At 43.0% G+C, this 15,497-nt stretch overlaps 2 protein-coding genes across 10 annotated transcripts in view; one reads left to right on the forward strand and one right to left on the reverse strand.

The window, feature by feature from the left end:
- LOC309437717 (uncharacterized protein) overlaps window positions 1–3,779 on the reverse strand; it is a 38,048-nt gene extending 34,269 nt beyond the window's left edge. For 4 of the 8 annotated variants that reach the window (XR_014183606.1, XR_014183607.1, XR_014183608.1 and 1 more), the window contains exons 1-2: window positions 3,050–3,762; window positions 2,518–2,628 (exon numbers count right to left, since the gene is read on the reverse strand). Coding sequence is in view for 1 of the 8 variants with exons in the window: in XM_082048392.1 (XP_081904518.1) it covers window positions 3,050–3,145; window positions 3,656–3,712 (153 nt within the window). In the remaining 7 variants the exon portion in view is untranslated. Of the gene's footprint in view, window positions 1–2,517; window positions 2,629–3,049 lie in introns of all 8 variants that reach the window. The other 4 variants (XR_014183605.1, XM_082048392.1, XR_014183604.1 and 1 more) reach the window with 3 other exon arrangements.
- A 219-nt stretch (window positions 3,780–3,998) lies between these two features.
- Window positions 3,999–15,497, forward strand: part of FBXO11 (F-box protein 11) — a 79,278-nt gene continuing 67,779 nt past the window's right edge. For both annotated transcript variants that reach the window (XM_082049338.1, XM_082049339.1), the window contains exon 1: window positions 3,999–4,447. In XM_082049338.1, the coding sequence (XP_081905464.1) occupies window positions 4,339–4,447 (109 nt within the window). In that variant the 5' untranslated portion in view covers window positions 3,999–4,338. The remainder of the gene's footprint in view (window positions 4,448–15,497) is intronic.

The following is a 15,497-nucleotide window of genomic DNA, read 5'->3' on the forward strand; positions in this document are numbered from 1 at the left end:
AAATGCTCTTGGACAAGTAATTTCAGCCCTTTTTGCTTTACTTTCATCTGTAAGGAGATGGTTAGACATGTGGCTCCTTTGCAAAGCCATTTGAACTGATTAAAAAGCACGATAAAAACCTGACTTCTTGTGTTTCTCCCTCAAATCCATGAGACATAGCTAAAGGCTCTGCAGTGGGCTTTGTGTGACAAACTGCAACAGTGCTCTCAAGGTGTTTCTTGCTCTCTCACAAACATCAGGAAGCAAAAGCTAGTGAGAATACTATAATTAAATGGAAAATGCACAATCCAGTGATTTAGTGGTGTGTTTGTTTCCCCCCTCCCCACCCTCAATTTGCAGTTTCTGAACAATTTTCCAATAGAGCTTTAGACCTTTCAATACAAGTTGAAGTCTGTTCTTATCTTTTTGGGAACCCCTTAGAAGTAACCCACAGATCACCATTCATTGAAATCTATTATCCCAGACTTGTTTTGATCAACTGTTAAGGCAACACTCACAACCTCAGGGCAAGTAAGGATCATAACTTACCTGAATCTGTCCCGTGTTCAAAGCATTTCTCTAACAGTCTCTGAAGGAAGGCTTTTCAGGTCGCTAGTGGATGTGTGCATTGTAAGGGACTACAACAGTAGTGACTCCTGCAGATCACCCTGGCCTAAATCAGCCTTGCTGACTTCACAGTCTTACACTGCCCCACACCCATTTCCCAATCCTGCTTATTCTATGTCCCCACCATCTCTAGTTTCTCATCTACTCTCTACTGAGAGTCTAGAAAACAAATACTCAGCTGTTCCATTACCTTGATCAGATCTTCAAGCTGTTTTAACTGTCTTTACTTCAGCACAAGTCAGCTGAATCAAAGTCACTCTTCCATCTCTCCACATCACCCTCACAAACAGAATTTCCATCACTACAGCTTGCACTACTTCTCTCTGTGAAGCTGTCTCATTAGCTACAAAGCTCTAACTATTCTATGTTACACATAATTAACAAGTTACTGTTATTATCACTAAGCACCTTGTGGCATCCCTTCCTCCATGCAGAAAGGAAGGTGATCTCTTCAAAGTAGCACCCAACTCTTCACATACATATGGAGAACCAAATATTATTAACGTGTAAATACATATACATTTGGAACTCTGTGCAGCTTAGAAGAAGTGAAGTCTCACACAGCGATCTAGCATTGACAACTCTGCCCAAATGTCTTATGCTGCAAATGCTCCAAGTAATCTTCACCCAGGTCTTATGCCTTTCTGTTCATAATGTGAAGTTGTTCATGGGTCACCAAAAGGTGATTTGTGGCCAACATAACCAGTCTAGCAGGCATTTATATTGTGGACAATTATGCAAAAAAATCACAGTACAGTTAGGTTCCACTTTCCATTCCCTCTCTTCCCAATTTAAATAAAAAGCTGCCTTGACAAAGGCAAGAATATCTTGCCAGTATAAATTACACTCACATTCAGAAATGGTTTATTAGTACACCATACAGGACAGCTTAAAGCATCTCCACTGTGGCCAATATAAAAAAGCCTTAATATTACTTTGGACTTCCAGTGTCACTTTCATCACAGAAAAGTGTTTTTCCTCTTAGGCTATACAGTGGCAATGGAGGCACAGGATAGCTAAGTACAACATTTAAAAAAATGACTTACAAAACTGAAATTACAGTGACCAAGTCCCATTGTCACAAATCAGATATGATAGATTTAATATTGTTATGAGAAGAGATACAGAGTTCTCATCAAAACTGTTTTGACATGTTTTCAGGCTAATGTCTGGCCTTCCAAAGCATAGACAAGAGCACTGTAATTATTTCTCTATTTAGTAACTTCATAAATTTGACCTACTCAGCCTACAGGGTCTAAACATATTTTGGTTAAGTCGGTGAGACTACATATTGGAAATGCTTATACATTTTTCCCCATTTACAGTAAGTTTTGCCAGGCTCCCATAATCACATTCCTAACACAAGTCACCACCTTAAGAAGTCAATTACAAAAAGCATATTTTGGCCAAGACATAATTTGTTTTCCAGTTAGTTCAAGACTTTAAGAAAATCTAAAGCCTGCTCTGATTTAAGTTTTCAACAAAGTTTTATTCTAATATCAGAAGCTTTAGATTCTTATATGCTTTAGGTGAAAACTAGCCTGTCATCTGTCTTGACCCTTCCACAGGTTTTCAAAGATTTAGACAGTGCTAGAAGTTTGGAGTACACCAATACTGAGCAATTTAAGGTAACCATGTGATGCTAAGAATTCATTGGCTATATGTTAGTGAGCAGGCCACAATTAGAACTGTCAAATAGAAAAGCAGTTAGACTATTAAAATACTATACTTTAAAGACTATAGCTTTGTAAAATGTGAAAATCCCTATACATGAAACAGTAAGCTTGGCACAGTTCTTATGTATGGTCATTCTTTTCATTAAAAAGTTAAAGCAGTTTCACAATGCTATCAGAAGGAAAATGTATTTTTAAGATATATTGTGTAGCTCTCCTGAATGTTTAATACACTAACCTGGTAATCATTGTAAGAGAATGAGAGTACGGCTCCAAAAGCAGTGACATTTATTCTCTTTGCCTGTGAAATTCTTTTCACAAGAGCTTAGCTTCATTATTTCTTCCCCTACTGTTAGAGAAAGTAGCAAGAATTATTTTTCTGAGGCACGGAAAACAATTCACCACTGTTTCTCCAATCATTCCTCATGGCAACAAAATACTAAGAAATACTCCTTAACAGGTACTATAAGAGTCCTCATACATTTTTTTTCTGGTCTGATATGAACTTAAAAGTACAATTTCACTGTCATTTATTTTAGAAACACAAGTATACACGTTTTTAAGGCTTATTTAAAGCTGCTGTTTCCTACAGTTACATTATACCTTCACTTGTCAGCTTTGAACAAGCTTCTGCCTAACATGTTTTTAATTACTACCATTTATTTACACTTTATACCAGATAATTCACTTCCGCTTTTCAGGCACAGACAAGGGCCCTAGTCCTGCAGACTCCAAGTGCTTAATTTAAATAGGACTACACACAAACCCACCTTTGCAGTGTTAAAAGCAGATTCCTGAGCAACCCTGCAAAGAGAAGAAATCTTCCTTACTTCTTGGATTTTACTGTCCACTTTACTGAGTGATTTCTGAAAAGGAAAAAAGCACAGCTAACTTCTATTTTTTTTTTCCTCTCAGCCTATCAGCAGAACACCAACACGGCAAATATAATAAAGTAGGAGAAGCCACATCCACTGTCTAAACTGCCAGCCCAAGATAAGCAGCATATCGGTGCAGTAGTAAGAGGTAACACAAGCCCAAGTGCGGACACTAGCCGAGGAACATATACATTCCCTGAGTGAAAAAGCTGTTACCAACCAGTCAGAAAATGAGACAATACATGGAAACCGAAAGAAAACGGCACCTCCAGCGCAGACCGCCCCATGGCTGAGCCCACACCCAAGGCAGTGTGACCAGGGCCCTCGGTCACACCGCCAGGCACTTCCAGCAGATGTTACCTCCTTCCCTCCCGTGGCACACCCGGCCTCAGCAAAGGGCTGCGGGCCCTCAGGCCCCTCACACTCCCGCCGCGCTCCCCACAGGAAGGCTCCGCCAAGGCCCCAGCAGCAGCTGAGGAGCGGGCCGGCAGTGACACGCACCCGGGCTGCCCTCACAGAGCCCGCCACCGCCCGCCTCAGGTCCGGCTCCCGCGCCATCTCCTCACGCTGCAACGGCGCCCACCGAGCCAGAGCACCAACCCCACCATGGCCGCTCGCACCGCCCCACGCAGCCGCCGTCACCCGCCTCCCCGGCCCTTATATCCCGCTCCGCCACCCCACCCCGCGCCGAGCCGCTCGCCCGCCCCTCCCCACCCCGCGCCCCATACAAGAGGCGCGAGGATTGGCCGCCCCGCCGCCAGCCGCCTGTGTGGGAGGCGGCGATTGGCGGAGCACGGCCTCTAGCAGCTGCCTCCCCGTGAGTGTGTGTCTCTGGCAGTGTCAATGGCTCCTCCTGCCACGGAGCAGCGACGGGCTTGAGACGAGCAGGACCGCGGGGCTCCTTTAAGAGAGGGATTTTCGGGGGGGTCGGGGAGGGGGCCCGCGGCGCGATCGTCCCCCACAGCCAGCGCTCGGGAGAGGCAGCGGCTGGCGGCTCCTCTGCCTCTCGAGCGAGCCGGCAGCAGCGGCGGCGGGACCCGCGCCTGGACACCCCCCCTCCTTCCCTGCTGCCCGCTGCTGCGAGGCGGCCGCCCCGGGGCTCCCTCTTTCTCCCTCCTCCCCGACGAGGCATCGGTTGCCGGAGGATTCCCCCCTCCCCTCCCGCTACCCACACGAGTCGGCAAATGAACTCGGTCCGAGCCGCCAACAGGAGACCCAGGCGAGTGTCCAGGCCGCGCCCGGTGCAGCAGCAGCAGGAGAGGAACAACGCCGCCGCCGCCGCCGGGGATCGGGGTAAGCCGAGCGCCGCCGCGCCGATCGGGGGCCTGCGCGGGGTTCGGCGGCGCTGGGCCTCGCCGCGCCCGGCTGGGCACCGGCAGGAAAAGCCCAGGCTGCTTCACCCTTGGCTCCCGCTCAGGCCGCGCTTTGTTTGGCTTGGGCTCTGCCCCGGCTCGGGGCTGCTGCCCTGCCGCCGAACGGGAGGGAGGCGGGGGCTCGGCCCTTTCCCCGGCCGCGCTCCCACGCCCGCCGGGGAGGGGGGAGCCGATCGCCGCCAGCCCCTCGGAACGGAGCGGGCCGAATGGCCCCCCAACCTTTCGCCCCGTCCCCGGGGGCTGCGGGGAGGCGAGCCGCCTTCGCCCGGGGAAGCCGGTGCCTCCCCGCGGGGAGCTGCGGGCTGGGCCCCCGGGCCGGCGGAGGGGAGAGGTGACGCGGGAGAGGTGACGCGGGAGAGCCGCGGGGTGCGGGGGGAGCGGGAGCGCCGCCCGGGGGGCTGCGGGGCGGGGGGGCGCCGGTGCTGGGCAACTTGCGCCGACACCTTCCTCGCTGCCGTGGGCGAAATGGTGTCCGGGGGCGGCGGCCCGGGTCTCGCCGAGCCCCCGCCGCGCAATGTTTGCTGCGCAGTTCGGCTCCCGGGCTTCGGTTACAGCGCCCGGCGGGGGGGCGCGGGCCGTGGCTGATCGGCCATTTATTTACCTCAGCCACACCGCCTCCTTTTCTCCCCGCGCCCCCCCCCCCCTCCTCCCCCCCCGCCGCGGCACCCGGCGGCCCCGAGCCGGCCGCACTGGAACGGGGGCTCCGGCCCCCCGCGCCTCAGCCCTGCCCGGCGGGTCCGCCCGCGCCGCCGGGGCCGGGGCCTAGCGCAAAAATGTTGACAATTCGGAGCTAATGGGGGAAAGCACCATTGTCTGAGGGGCTGGCGAAGCGGCGAGGTGGGATTATTCCTCCCCTCTTGGAGCCCGGAGCGGGGTCGCTGGTGCTGGGGTCCGGGGGGGGAGAGGGGGTGGCGGTCCCCCAGCCCTGGCACTGTCGCCCCGATGGTGGCTCTTGGGGTGCGAGTGTGCGTGTGCTCCGTATGTGCAGGGCTGGCTTTTCTTTTTTTTGAGGGCGAGATGGGGGTGGGATTGGAGGAGACATTTTGCATGTCTTATCTGGTGGATTGGATTTTAATTTTTTATGCGTTGGCTGTCACAACTCTGGCATGATAAAGGAGACTGATCTGTGGTGCAGTTTTAGATGTACAAATGTCTTCTTAAAATAAAAAAAAGCCTTCATTGTCATCTGAATGTCTTTTGTTTGAGTATCTAGGATATCACATTGAGAATGAGGTATTTTAACTACGGAGATGCATAATGATAAATATTTTAGTGCGTTTTATGCAATCAAAGCTTTTTAAGCAAACGAAGTAAAGAAAATTTAGTCTGAGGAAGTATTTTTAATTCTTCAATCCTCCTCCCTCCCCTTCCTTCCCCCCCCCCCCCCCCGCACACATTGGTCAGAGCAAAGAATGTTACCCAGACCAGATTGCTGTGTATAAACTAGAGGATGTGATGTCTTATGCCCAATTATGGGTCTTGTGTAAACCTTCCAAAATCTTCAGTAATTATATAATTAAAATGACTTCTCTGGTATACTGATATTTAAAAACAAAACAAAAAACAAACAAACAACAAAAACCGAGGAAAATAACTTCCTCATCTCAATTACGTGCACTGAGGATTTTCATCATGTTTCATATGGAGAATATGGATTTTTTTTCAACCCCACGGTTTACTTTTTTTTTTAAACAGATGAAAATATAACTACTAAAAGGCATCTGTAAAGGTGTGCTTATGGATTAAATGCTGTGATTATTCAGTTTTACATTGGACTGCTTGTCTCAAATTGTTCATATGTTATTAAATTGCTAAAGACACAGGCAGAAAGTTTTCCTGTTCAAATACGAGGCTGTGATTTATTTGTATTACTCTGACTTTATGTGGAACTCTACATTCACCTACATTTTTATTTTTTTAGATTTTTCATTGCTGTTTACCAGTCAGTGGTGATAGAATTGTAACAAAATCAAGTTCCACAGTTTGCTGAAATTACTGTTCCATATAGATCACTGCTAGCTTTTTTCTTGCATTTTTGAAGGTCAGTTGTGCTCGGCCCAAAAATGTATCAACAGCATTAGGGTCTTTTGTTATTAGTGTTGTTTCTACATTTGGAGTATCTCTGGTGCAGTTCCTATTCCTGTCTCAGAACTTGCAAGGTCTGATCCACTATTTTGGGAAGCTAATGCCAGTTTTACTCGTGACATTGATCACTTTGTGCAGGGCTGTTACTCTAAAGGATGATGAATAACACAATGAAATTATAAGCTAATATACTAGGGTTAGACTATGCCATACAAGTCAGTGGGGACTTTTTTCACCTTTATTCCCAAGCAATGTAGGTCATCTTAAAAAAGGCTTTACAAGAGAAGCTGTGTAAGTTATTATGAAAGGGTTTCTATTAAACTTAGATTAAATTTGTTTTTAAAAATTGTTATTGGATAACATGAGTGCAGCTGTGATTAAATTAATATTATTCTTTGCTATTATTAATTTATTTCCTTCTTCATATTACAGCATAGTAGTTATAAGTACAAATATCATGGAGCAGTGTTGATAGTGTAGCACAGTTAATCTTCAGAACTTATTCTTTCATATCATTAAAGTAGATTGCTTAGTAAAACGTGTACTAGGTCTTGAGCTTTATTTATTATTTAATGCTGTGTAAGTAGGCAGTGTTTGCAACTGTATAACAGCTGTTACCTTTTCACCACTGGGTAAAAATTAAGTTTTGACTCCTGTTATTAAAATAGATCACTAGGAAAAACTGATTTTATAAGAATCTTCCATCAAAGGTTCCTAGTAAGGGTTTTAAAATCACACAAAGCTGTGTTTTATATTGTGAAGCAATTCTTGCTTTAATATATTTTATGTATGTAATATGAATAGATCTAATGAGTGCATGATTATGCTACCTATATTATACATTGATAAACAATGCTTATGTACTTATACTCTGATTAGTGTGGGAAATCATAAATGATTGCAGATAAAATTTTTCTTTCCCAAACTCACTGTGTTGTACAGCCAAAATAAGATGTCATCAGGATATACTTCCCAAGATGTTTTGCCTTATGTTCTGCTGTTCACACCTCCCTCCATCTAAATTAGCCACTCTGGCTGTACTATGCTCCTTCTGTTTTACCTTCTTCCTCCTGATCCGTCCCCTTTCACCAGTGGGGTTGCCAGTGGTTTATTCTGTGGTTTTGGAATTCTGCATGAAGGATACAGAATAGATGGGTCCTTTCATTTTCTTTAGGACAATGGTCTACCCAAAAGGACGTCTGGACTGGATGATGTCTGTGTTTGAATATTCCTGTGTTTGCTTATAGTACCTTTTTTTTTTTTTTCTTGAGGGTATAGATTTGGCTATGGTTTTAAGAAGACAAAGTTAAACACTTATTGAAAAAAAAAAGTGTCCAAAATGCAGCTAAAATTGTTGACCTCAGAGCTGTCACACCTGATTTTTTTTTTTTTCTTTTTTCTGTTCTCAAAATAATAGCTACATTAGTGCATATGTGTTTCTTTATAGCATCAGCACATTACTGGGTATGGTACTAATGAGGTTCTGGGCTTCATGGTCCAGTATTAAGTGCTTTTAGGGTAGGATCCTGTCTGCTGTTAAGTACCAAATGTGTAGCACCATGGCAGCTGCGTCTGTCACAAACCTGCGTGTTCCTTTTGCGTGGTAGCAGTGTCCATGTGACAAGGCAGTGAGCTGGCTCTGGAGCTGCCTGCGCCAAACGCTAGCTGCTTTTTTTTTTTTTTTTTCCTCCTAGGTTGATTTTTGGCACAAGCACCAGTAGAAGGGAAGGGATAACACTGAATGCTTGTGGGTGTGGTGGGACTCTGGCAGCTCTGGTGTAGACTGGGTTAAGCTGGGTCAATACTTCTGGAGTTGAGACATATTTAATAAATATAACCTGTAAACCTACCTTGCAAATTTTCTCACCCCTTGCCCCCCCATTTATTTTCCAAAGAAAACAAGACATACGCACACATACAGTCTGTCTGTCCCTTGGAAACTTCTGAACTTGTTAGCTCATTTCAAAGAGATTTGACAAAGGGGTGTGAAGTTCTTAAGTTTTGTGGAAATTGTTGGCTGGGCAGAGGAAGAAGACAATGAGGGAAAGACATTTGTAACTTACCCTCTCTACCCATGCCAAGAAGCAGCAACCAGCTGGCCTGTCAGCACACAAGGTAATTGAATTAGTCATTTGTCTGTATAGGGGACATGAGGACTTGAAGTACTGGGGAAAAGAGTAGGTTAGGCTGTGTAGGACACAGACATGTAGAAACTAAGCTCCAGTTGATTTCTTGCTCGCAAAGCCTGAATTCTCTAATGTTGAGATAAGTATCTCAGGAAAGCTAAGGAGTCTTTATTTGGCTGTATTTCAAGTGCATGTGTGTGATTATTATTTTTTTTTTAATATGTGCGCCAAAGGCCTTATATTGGTGTGTGCTGGGTCATAGCAGTAACTGAATTAAATGACTCTTATTCTGAAGCAAATGCCCAGACTTGCATCAGAATACCTAAATTGGTTTCAGTTTTTGTAGGATCATCCCTTATGGCAAGAAGTCAAGAAGACAGGCATCAGTTGCTCCAGGTGGAAGAAGTCTAATTCAGGCTTTTCCATATTCCTTAAAAGAGAGTCCTAGGCTGGGAAAAGATATATTTACATCTGGATATGTAATCCTTGTTTCTGCAATGAAAAGTTTACAAAGCATATCTTACAGGTAAAAGTTTAGAATCTATAAATTTGGTACTTTCAACTTGTGTTTTCCAAAGCCTGATACTGTATCACAGAGTACAAAGGAGTGTCTGGATATGTCTTGTTGTCCTTAATGTAGGACAAGTGCTTAAATTTATGCTAAAGCTTTGTATCTGATTTGGAGAGATCAGAACCAAGTGTATTTGTTCTTGGTATACACAGTAATGTTCATTGCCCATAAGTTTGATCATTTATAAGGCTATTAACATCTGTTATAGTTTTCCAGAAATACCCTTTTTTTTTTTTTTTTAATTTAGTTTCTATGTTTTAAGAACTTGTAACACAGCCCAATGGTTTAAGTAAAGAGGTAATGAAGTCTCCTACATTGGTCTGTTTGCTATCTTTCTGCTTTGGGGAAAGTTTATGTTCTGTGTCCCCCTCTGGCTCTGGTGCCTCCCGTGGGCATCACAGTCATGGACTAGGCCAAAGCTGTCCAACGTGTGTCAGGCATTTACTGCAGGTGTGCAGGGCATTAAGTGTAATAAACATTTTGTGCACTGGATATGGAGGATTTAATGATATATGTATAGAATTGGAGCACTGTGAATGCTTTGTCAGCACAGCAGCTGCCTGGGAACATCAGGCTCGCAGCTTGCTTTCCATCGGCCGTTCCTCACCAGCGCAGTAAATCTGGTGTGCCTGGCAAGGGCTGGATTTGCAGTGCACATGCAGGGTGCCTGCTATGCCCCTGTGTTTATTTGGCCCAGTAAGGACACTTAACTCTTGATGTGCACAGCAGTGTCATTGGGGAGGCCACTGAATCAAGGACAACTCGTTTGGCCCATCCTCTACTCTGAGTTGCTTCTGTGAAGGGAGTGAGTATGCACCAGGTGTGCTGTAACGTGGGTCACCTGTGGCAGCCCTTAAACTTCCTCTTACAGCTCTTGGCTGTGAACTGTTTGGTCTGCTGGGAAGAGAAGGTGTTCTGTGCCTCTAAGAATTTCTAAATTGTGCTGGTTAAACGTATTTAGCCTAACATATTATAATAGAGGTGTAGAAAAAGTAAATCAAAACTGTGCAATGTGTGGACAATAGAAGGGAAGAAGAGAGGAAAACATGGCTGAACTAAGAGAAACAGAGAAAATGAAAGGTTTGTTCAGTTGACTTTGTTGTTACCTAATCCTCTCATGTTTTCTGGTTGTTAATTACTTCTGTTTGTTTCTTGCTTATGTGGTGTTTCTCTGTTCAGCCCTTGAATACAAGGGGAAGTGTACTTGGTGATTTTTGTTACTGTTTGTGGTACTAAACTGTAATATCTGAATACAGCCTAGGATTTTAGTCTGAGTCCTTCACTTATTGATGAAGGGGGGGAGAAAGCAAACTAAAAAATACAGTGAAATCACTGAACATCTATCAAAATTCTGCTTTTATGTTGCTACTTTCACAAGGATTTAAAATACTTTTTTTTTAAAAGAGGGGAACAAGATCTAGATGTAGATTCTAAAGTAAAGAACACCACCTTAGAGGAATCTCCTATCACTGAAATTGTGCTTCCTATTAGAAAGTTTAGTGAACTTTTTTTCAGATGATTAAAATCTCTGAATCCGGAATACTTCTTCAAAGATAACTTGAGTGGCGGTTATTGTGGTTCTTCACAATAACTAAGTTTTGCTGGTTGTACTGTACCCATTCTTAAAATGTTGTTCATCCATACCTAGAAGACGGGAGGACACAAACAATAAGTAAATATTTCTAAAATATACAGTCCTTTTAGTAGGCTTTTAGGGATTGTTATGCTCTGCTCTGAGATACTTCCTTTAGTTGAATTTTGACATGATAACTAATTTTAAAGCCTGGTTGCTAGAGAAAGGGGTCATTCCATTATTCCTGGTTTTAGCCTTGGGTTCTTATCCCCTGCGTTTCATTGGCATTTGTAGCTCCCTGAACCAGATCACCACGGAAACTAAGCCTCCAAAACACCCTGAATAGTTATCTGCTGCTGTAGCTCTTTGAACTAACTGCAGAGTTGGTGGGCGTGTAAGAGAAGTGGTCGTCAGGTCTGCAGTTGGGAGTGGGAGGAAGGAAGGGGAGCTGCCCATCATCCTTGCAGCCAAGGTCAGGTTAGTTGAGCTGTCTGTCATGTGAGACTGGAGCCTTGCAGCGGGTGGTGTTGGTCCTGTCCATTTGAGAGGAGCTGTCGAAATGCTGCCGTGGTTCTGTTCTGCGATACGTGCTATGATACGTACAATGAAACCTACTGTTCGTTGTAACAGAAACCTGCAGTTTCCACTCCATTTCCAGGTTTGTCAGGTCCCTCCTGATCTCATAAATGTGAGAGTTCAGGCAGAGCTTTGTTCTAGGAGCTCAAACTTACTGCATAGTGTTTTTCTGCCTAGGAATGTTGCTGAGGCTCCTAGGTTTGTTTCTGATAAGTGGCTTTATTTTCTTGACTCTACTTAGTTTATTCAGCAAAAGTGTATAGAAATATTGTTCCAATACATATGGATATTACTAGAATTCTGATATCAAAATAATAGTAGTGTTTATCTTCTTGAGCAACTGGTTCTGTGTTCCAAAAAACTGATTCAGCTGTATAGCTCTGTCATGTGAGTGCCAGTCTAGTGTTGGTAAAGTATATAAAGTTTTTCCTCAGATTTTTCTGTTCTGCTTGGCTTCATTGACCTTGGTAGGTGTTTGGTTTAGGGTTGTTTGTTTGATGGTTTTATTAGTGAAAACTGATTTTTAAAATCAACTAAACCTCTTCTCAGACATTGCCATTGGGCTGAGAAAATACTGGGGGTGAACAGTAAGAGTACATGTGGGTTGTTCTAGCTGTAGGCCACTGGGGGGATAGTCCTATTATGTTCCAAAGAACTGTTCAGTTCTTAGCTCCTGAACACAGCATAAAGAAACAAATGTTCCTGGGAATGAGATTGGGAAGCAAAAGCTTGGGTTTTGTCCTGCTGTGAATTGCCATCGCGAGGCAAAATTACCGACTACTTGAAATTATTACACTTGTTTTAAATAACCATTGTCCAGACCAGCAGAAGAGCTGAATTTGCAGTCTCATGGTCGTCATGCTGTGTGCATGCTTTTATACCAAAGGACTGGTTAGCGTGAATAGGTCATGTTACAGTAACTATTTCCTTTTGGTAATCCCAGTTTGTAGTGTTTGGAAACAGCCTGTTTGCCTTAAGGGCTCTGATTTGTGGGTTCTCTTTTGTTGCTTGTTTTCAGCTTAGGCATCTAGAAGCAAAGGTTGGAGAGTTTAGCCTCTTGCGTTCTGAATAGGGGTGAGTTGTATCTCTACAGCCCGTCTAAATTTCAAGCTATCTTTGTATTTGGATAGGTTATTGTAGGATGACAGGTTACCATATGTCAGCTGATCTGTGGTATCTGATTCACAGTAATTGTTCATGTGTATGCTCTTAGTCTGTGGCAAATGGAAGGTAATTTGAGTTAGCTTGACCCTCTTTCATTACGCTCTTTCAAGGCACTCCCTTCTCCATGTGGATTGTTAGACCTGCTGGAGTGCCTTGGCTAAAACAATAAGGCAGTTTCTGTCCCCAAGCTAGTTTGGGTGTATCTATACAACAGTAACATGAGGACTTTGCCAGTGTTTCCTGTATTGTTGCTGTTTTGAGACCCTGCCTTGTTGAAGGAGTGAATACTACAAAGATGCTACCATGAAGAATCAGTCAGATGTTATAATTACCAGGTGTGTTTGTTTTTCTTCAGTAAAATTTACAAAAGCTTTACTCCTGCATTTTAAAATATCACAAATAAATAGTTTGTTTCACACTGTATTGGTATACTTTTCTTGTTTTTAAAGAAGTAGGCTTTACTTTGAGTTCTTTCAGAAGATGCTTGGTGATTGAAATCTTTCTAACTGCAGTAATGCTTTTGAATGTTATGTGATTCTGTGATTCAAAGCCCACTGAAATCCTGGGTACCTGACAGATTCCCATTGACCACAAATGGCACTTGAATTTGATCTGAAATGGCATGAAAGGTAAAACAATCGATATTTTTTCTTTTTAGTGCTTAGTTCTTGTTTGAAATTTGATTTTTTTGCGACAGTAAATACGTAGCTATCCAATCTGGTTCATCAGTAATTATTAAAAATCTAAAATACTGCTTAAATACATCTGGAAAAATACTTTTCAGTAGTCAGATATTGCCACCCTGTCCTGCTGCCTTACTGAATTTCTAAGACTCCCAAAGAGAAACTCAGAACTGCGTCTCGAATCTACCTCATTTCCCCATCTCCCACAGATGAGTCTGGTTACTTAATTACTGCACTACTGATCCTGTGTGTATATGACAAATAAATAAAGCTTCCTCCGTATTTTTCATTCTTATTTGGCCAGTGAGAGCTTTCTAGGAGATATTGGGTAAGATTTACAGTTCCCAACTTCTTATACTTGGGAAAGGGAGCGAAAAGTGTGACTTTTTAACTTGGAATTCAGTCTTCTTAAGACATAGGCCTTGCTGCAGACTTGCTGTAGTCCTTTGAGAAACAATAGTTGTGAAGTTTGTCAACATACCTTCAGAAAAAACTTTATCCTTTGGAAGCTAAGGAAAACTTCCAATGTGAATCATTTTTTCTAAGAGCTGAGGGCTAAGTAAGCCTTTCCTGGCTATTGGGAAAGCAGGAGACCAGAAAGATGACCCAAATGCTGTTGGGTCATCAGTTTAAATTGTGTATAGTAGCTGTTCAAATTAATGTTTGTTATTTCCTTAAGTTGTTGCTGTCTTTAAGGAGGAATGACAGCAACTTTGTTTAGATGGTTGTTATATTAGTCTTTGGCAACACTTCACCTTTCTCTAAAGATGGTAAGATCTGTGACCATCTTCTTTTGGCAGAAAGGTTTTGCCCCTTCACCTTCTTCAATAATAATTTGAAGACCAGTTATTCAAAGTAAACGGGAGTTTAGTCTAGAATTTCAGTTGCTCCGTTTTGATCTGTGTTGACTGCAACTGCCCAAGTCAAGATCATGGGTAGGGATAGGAGATAGCCGAGCTCCATCCTTTATGACCTTGGTTGTTGCAAGACTGAAGGTCTAGCATTGTTGAAGTATATGAAAATGGGTAGTGGGTTTTTCATCACAGAGGAACCATTTTATTCCAATCCATTTGGAGCATCCTCTCTGGCTCCATTTTTAACTCTATATAAAGCCATATAGTAATTGAGCCTTTAAGGCATGTGCTTCAGATTGTTGAGAGAACCTCCTTCAACACAAGATGTGCAGTCATTTGGCTAACTAAGCACATCAGTGGGGAAGCAGGAGATAAACGATTTGGGCTGCTGTTGCTGTCTGGATGATTAGAAGAAGAATGGGTGTGAAAATGGATAATAGAATGACTTCAGGTGGCCTTTGATAATGAGTTTAGACCCGTTCATATCTTTCCAAATTTCTTAGGAGCAGGCGTGCATCAATCAGCAGCTTGTGATCAATAATCTGTTGATACACTTGACAGTATCAGTATGCATGCTTGTCATTGTTTAATTTTACCTTTAAAAGGTTTAAGGAACTGAAAGAGGCATACCTGAGGAGGTTTAGGGGGTGTCTAATGAAGCTCTGTTCTGAAGATAAAGTTGTCATTGTACATGTCGATGTGATGCTGGATTTCCCATTTTGTCTAAGTAACATTTGAACATCTGAGCTTGTTAACATTAGAAGTGTTAACAGGAAATAGTGTTTTCTGACAGCTCTGTCTTGTCTAAACCTATTATTTTTCTTCTCTGGTATTAAAAAAAGGTGAAATTATTCTTATTTTCTGTTATAGACAAAATAACCTTAATATATAATTTTAAAGGAAAATATATTGGTCATGCTGATGTTGGAATAAGTGCTTTATATTTTAGGGGCTTCTTGCTCCAGTATAGCTATTAGCTATAGCTTCCATAATTGGGCTGAAAATAAAAAGTGAGTTTAAAGGAAGTGTTAGATTATTTGTACAAATGTGGATAATGTGGGAAAAAGAAGAATGGAAAAATAAATTTTCTACAACATTTTATTTGAAATTTTCTATATGGCTGTTTTGTGGTAGTTCAGTTTCAGATCAGTTTTCACATTTACCTTTTGAATTTTTCAGCCTGTGTTTTTCTGGATAACTCTTCTAAGAAACTAAAGACTTGGGTGTGCACTCTGCTGTGGGTTGCTCTTATAGTGATTAATACAGTGCAAGTTATAGGTAGTCTATGGAAAAATATTTATTTTTCACTTCTCTATTTGAAAGGCCTACCGAGCATTA

This window comes from Streptopelia decaocto (genome assembly GCF_964273445.1).
Source record: "Streptopelia decaocto genome assembly, chromosome: 3".
In the NCBI taxonomy this organism is placed as follows: Eukaryota; Metazoa; Chordata; class Aves; order Columbiformes; family Columbidae; genus Streptopelia; species Streptopelia decaocto.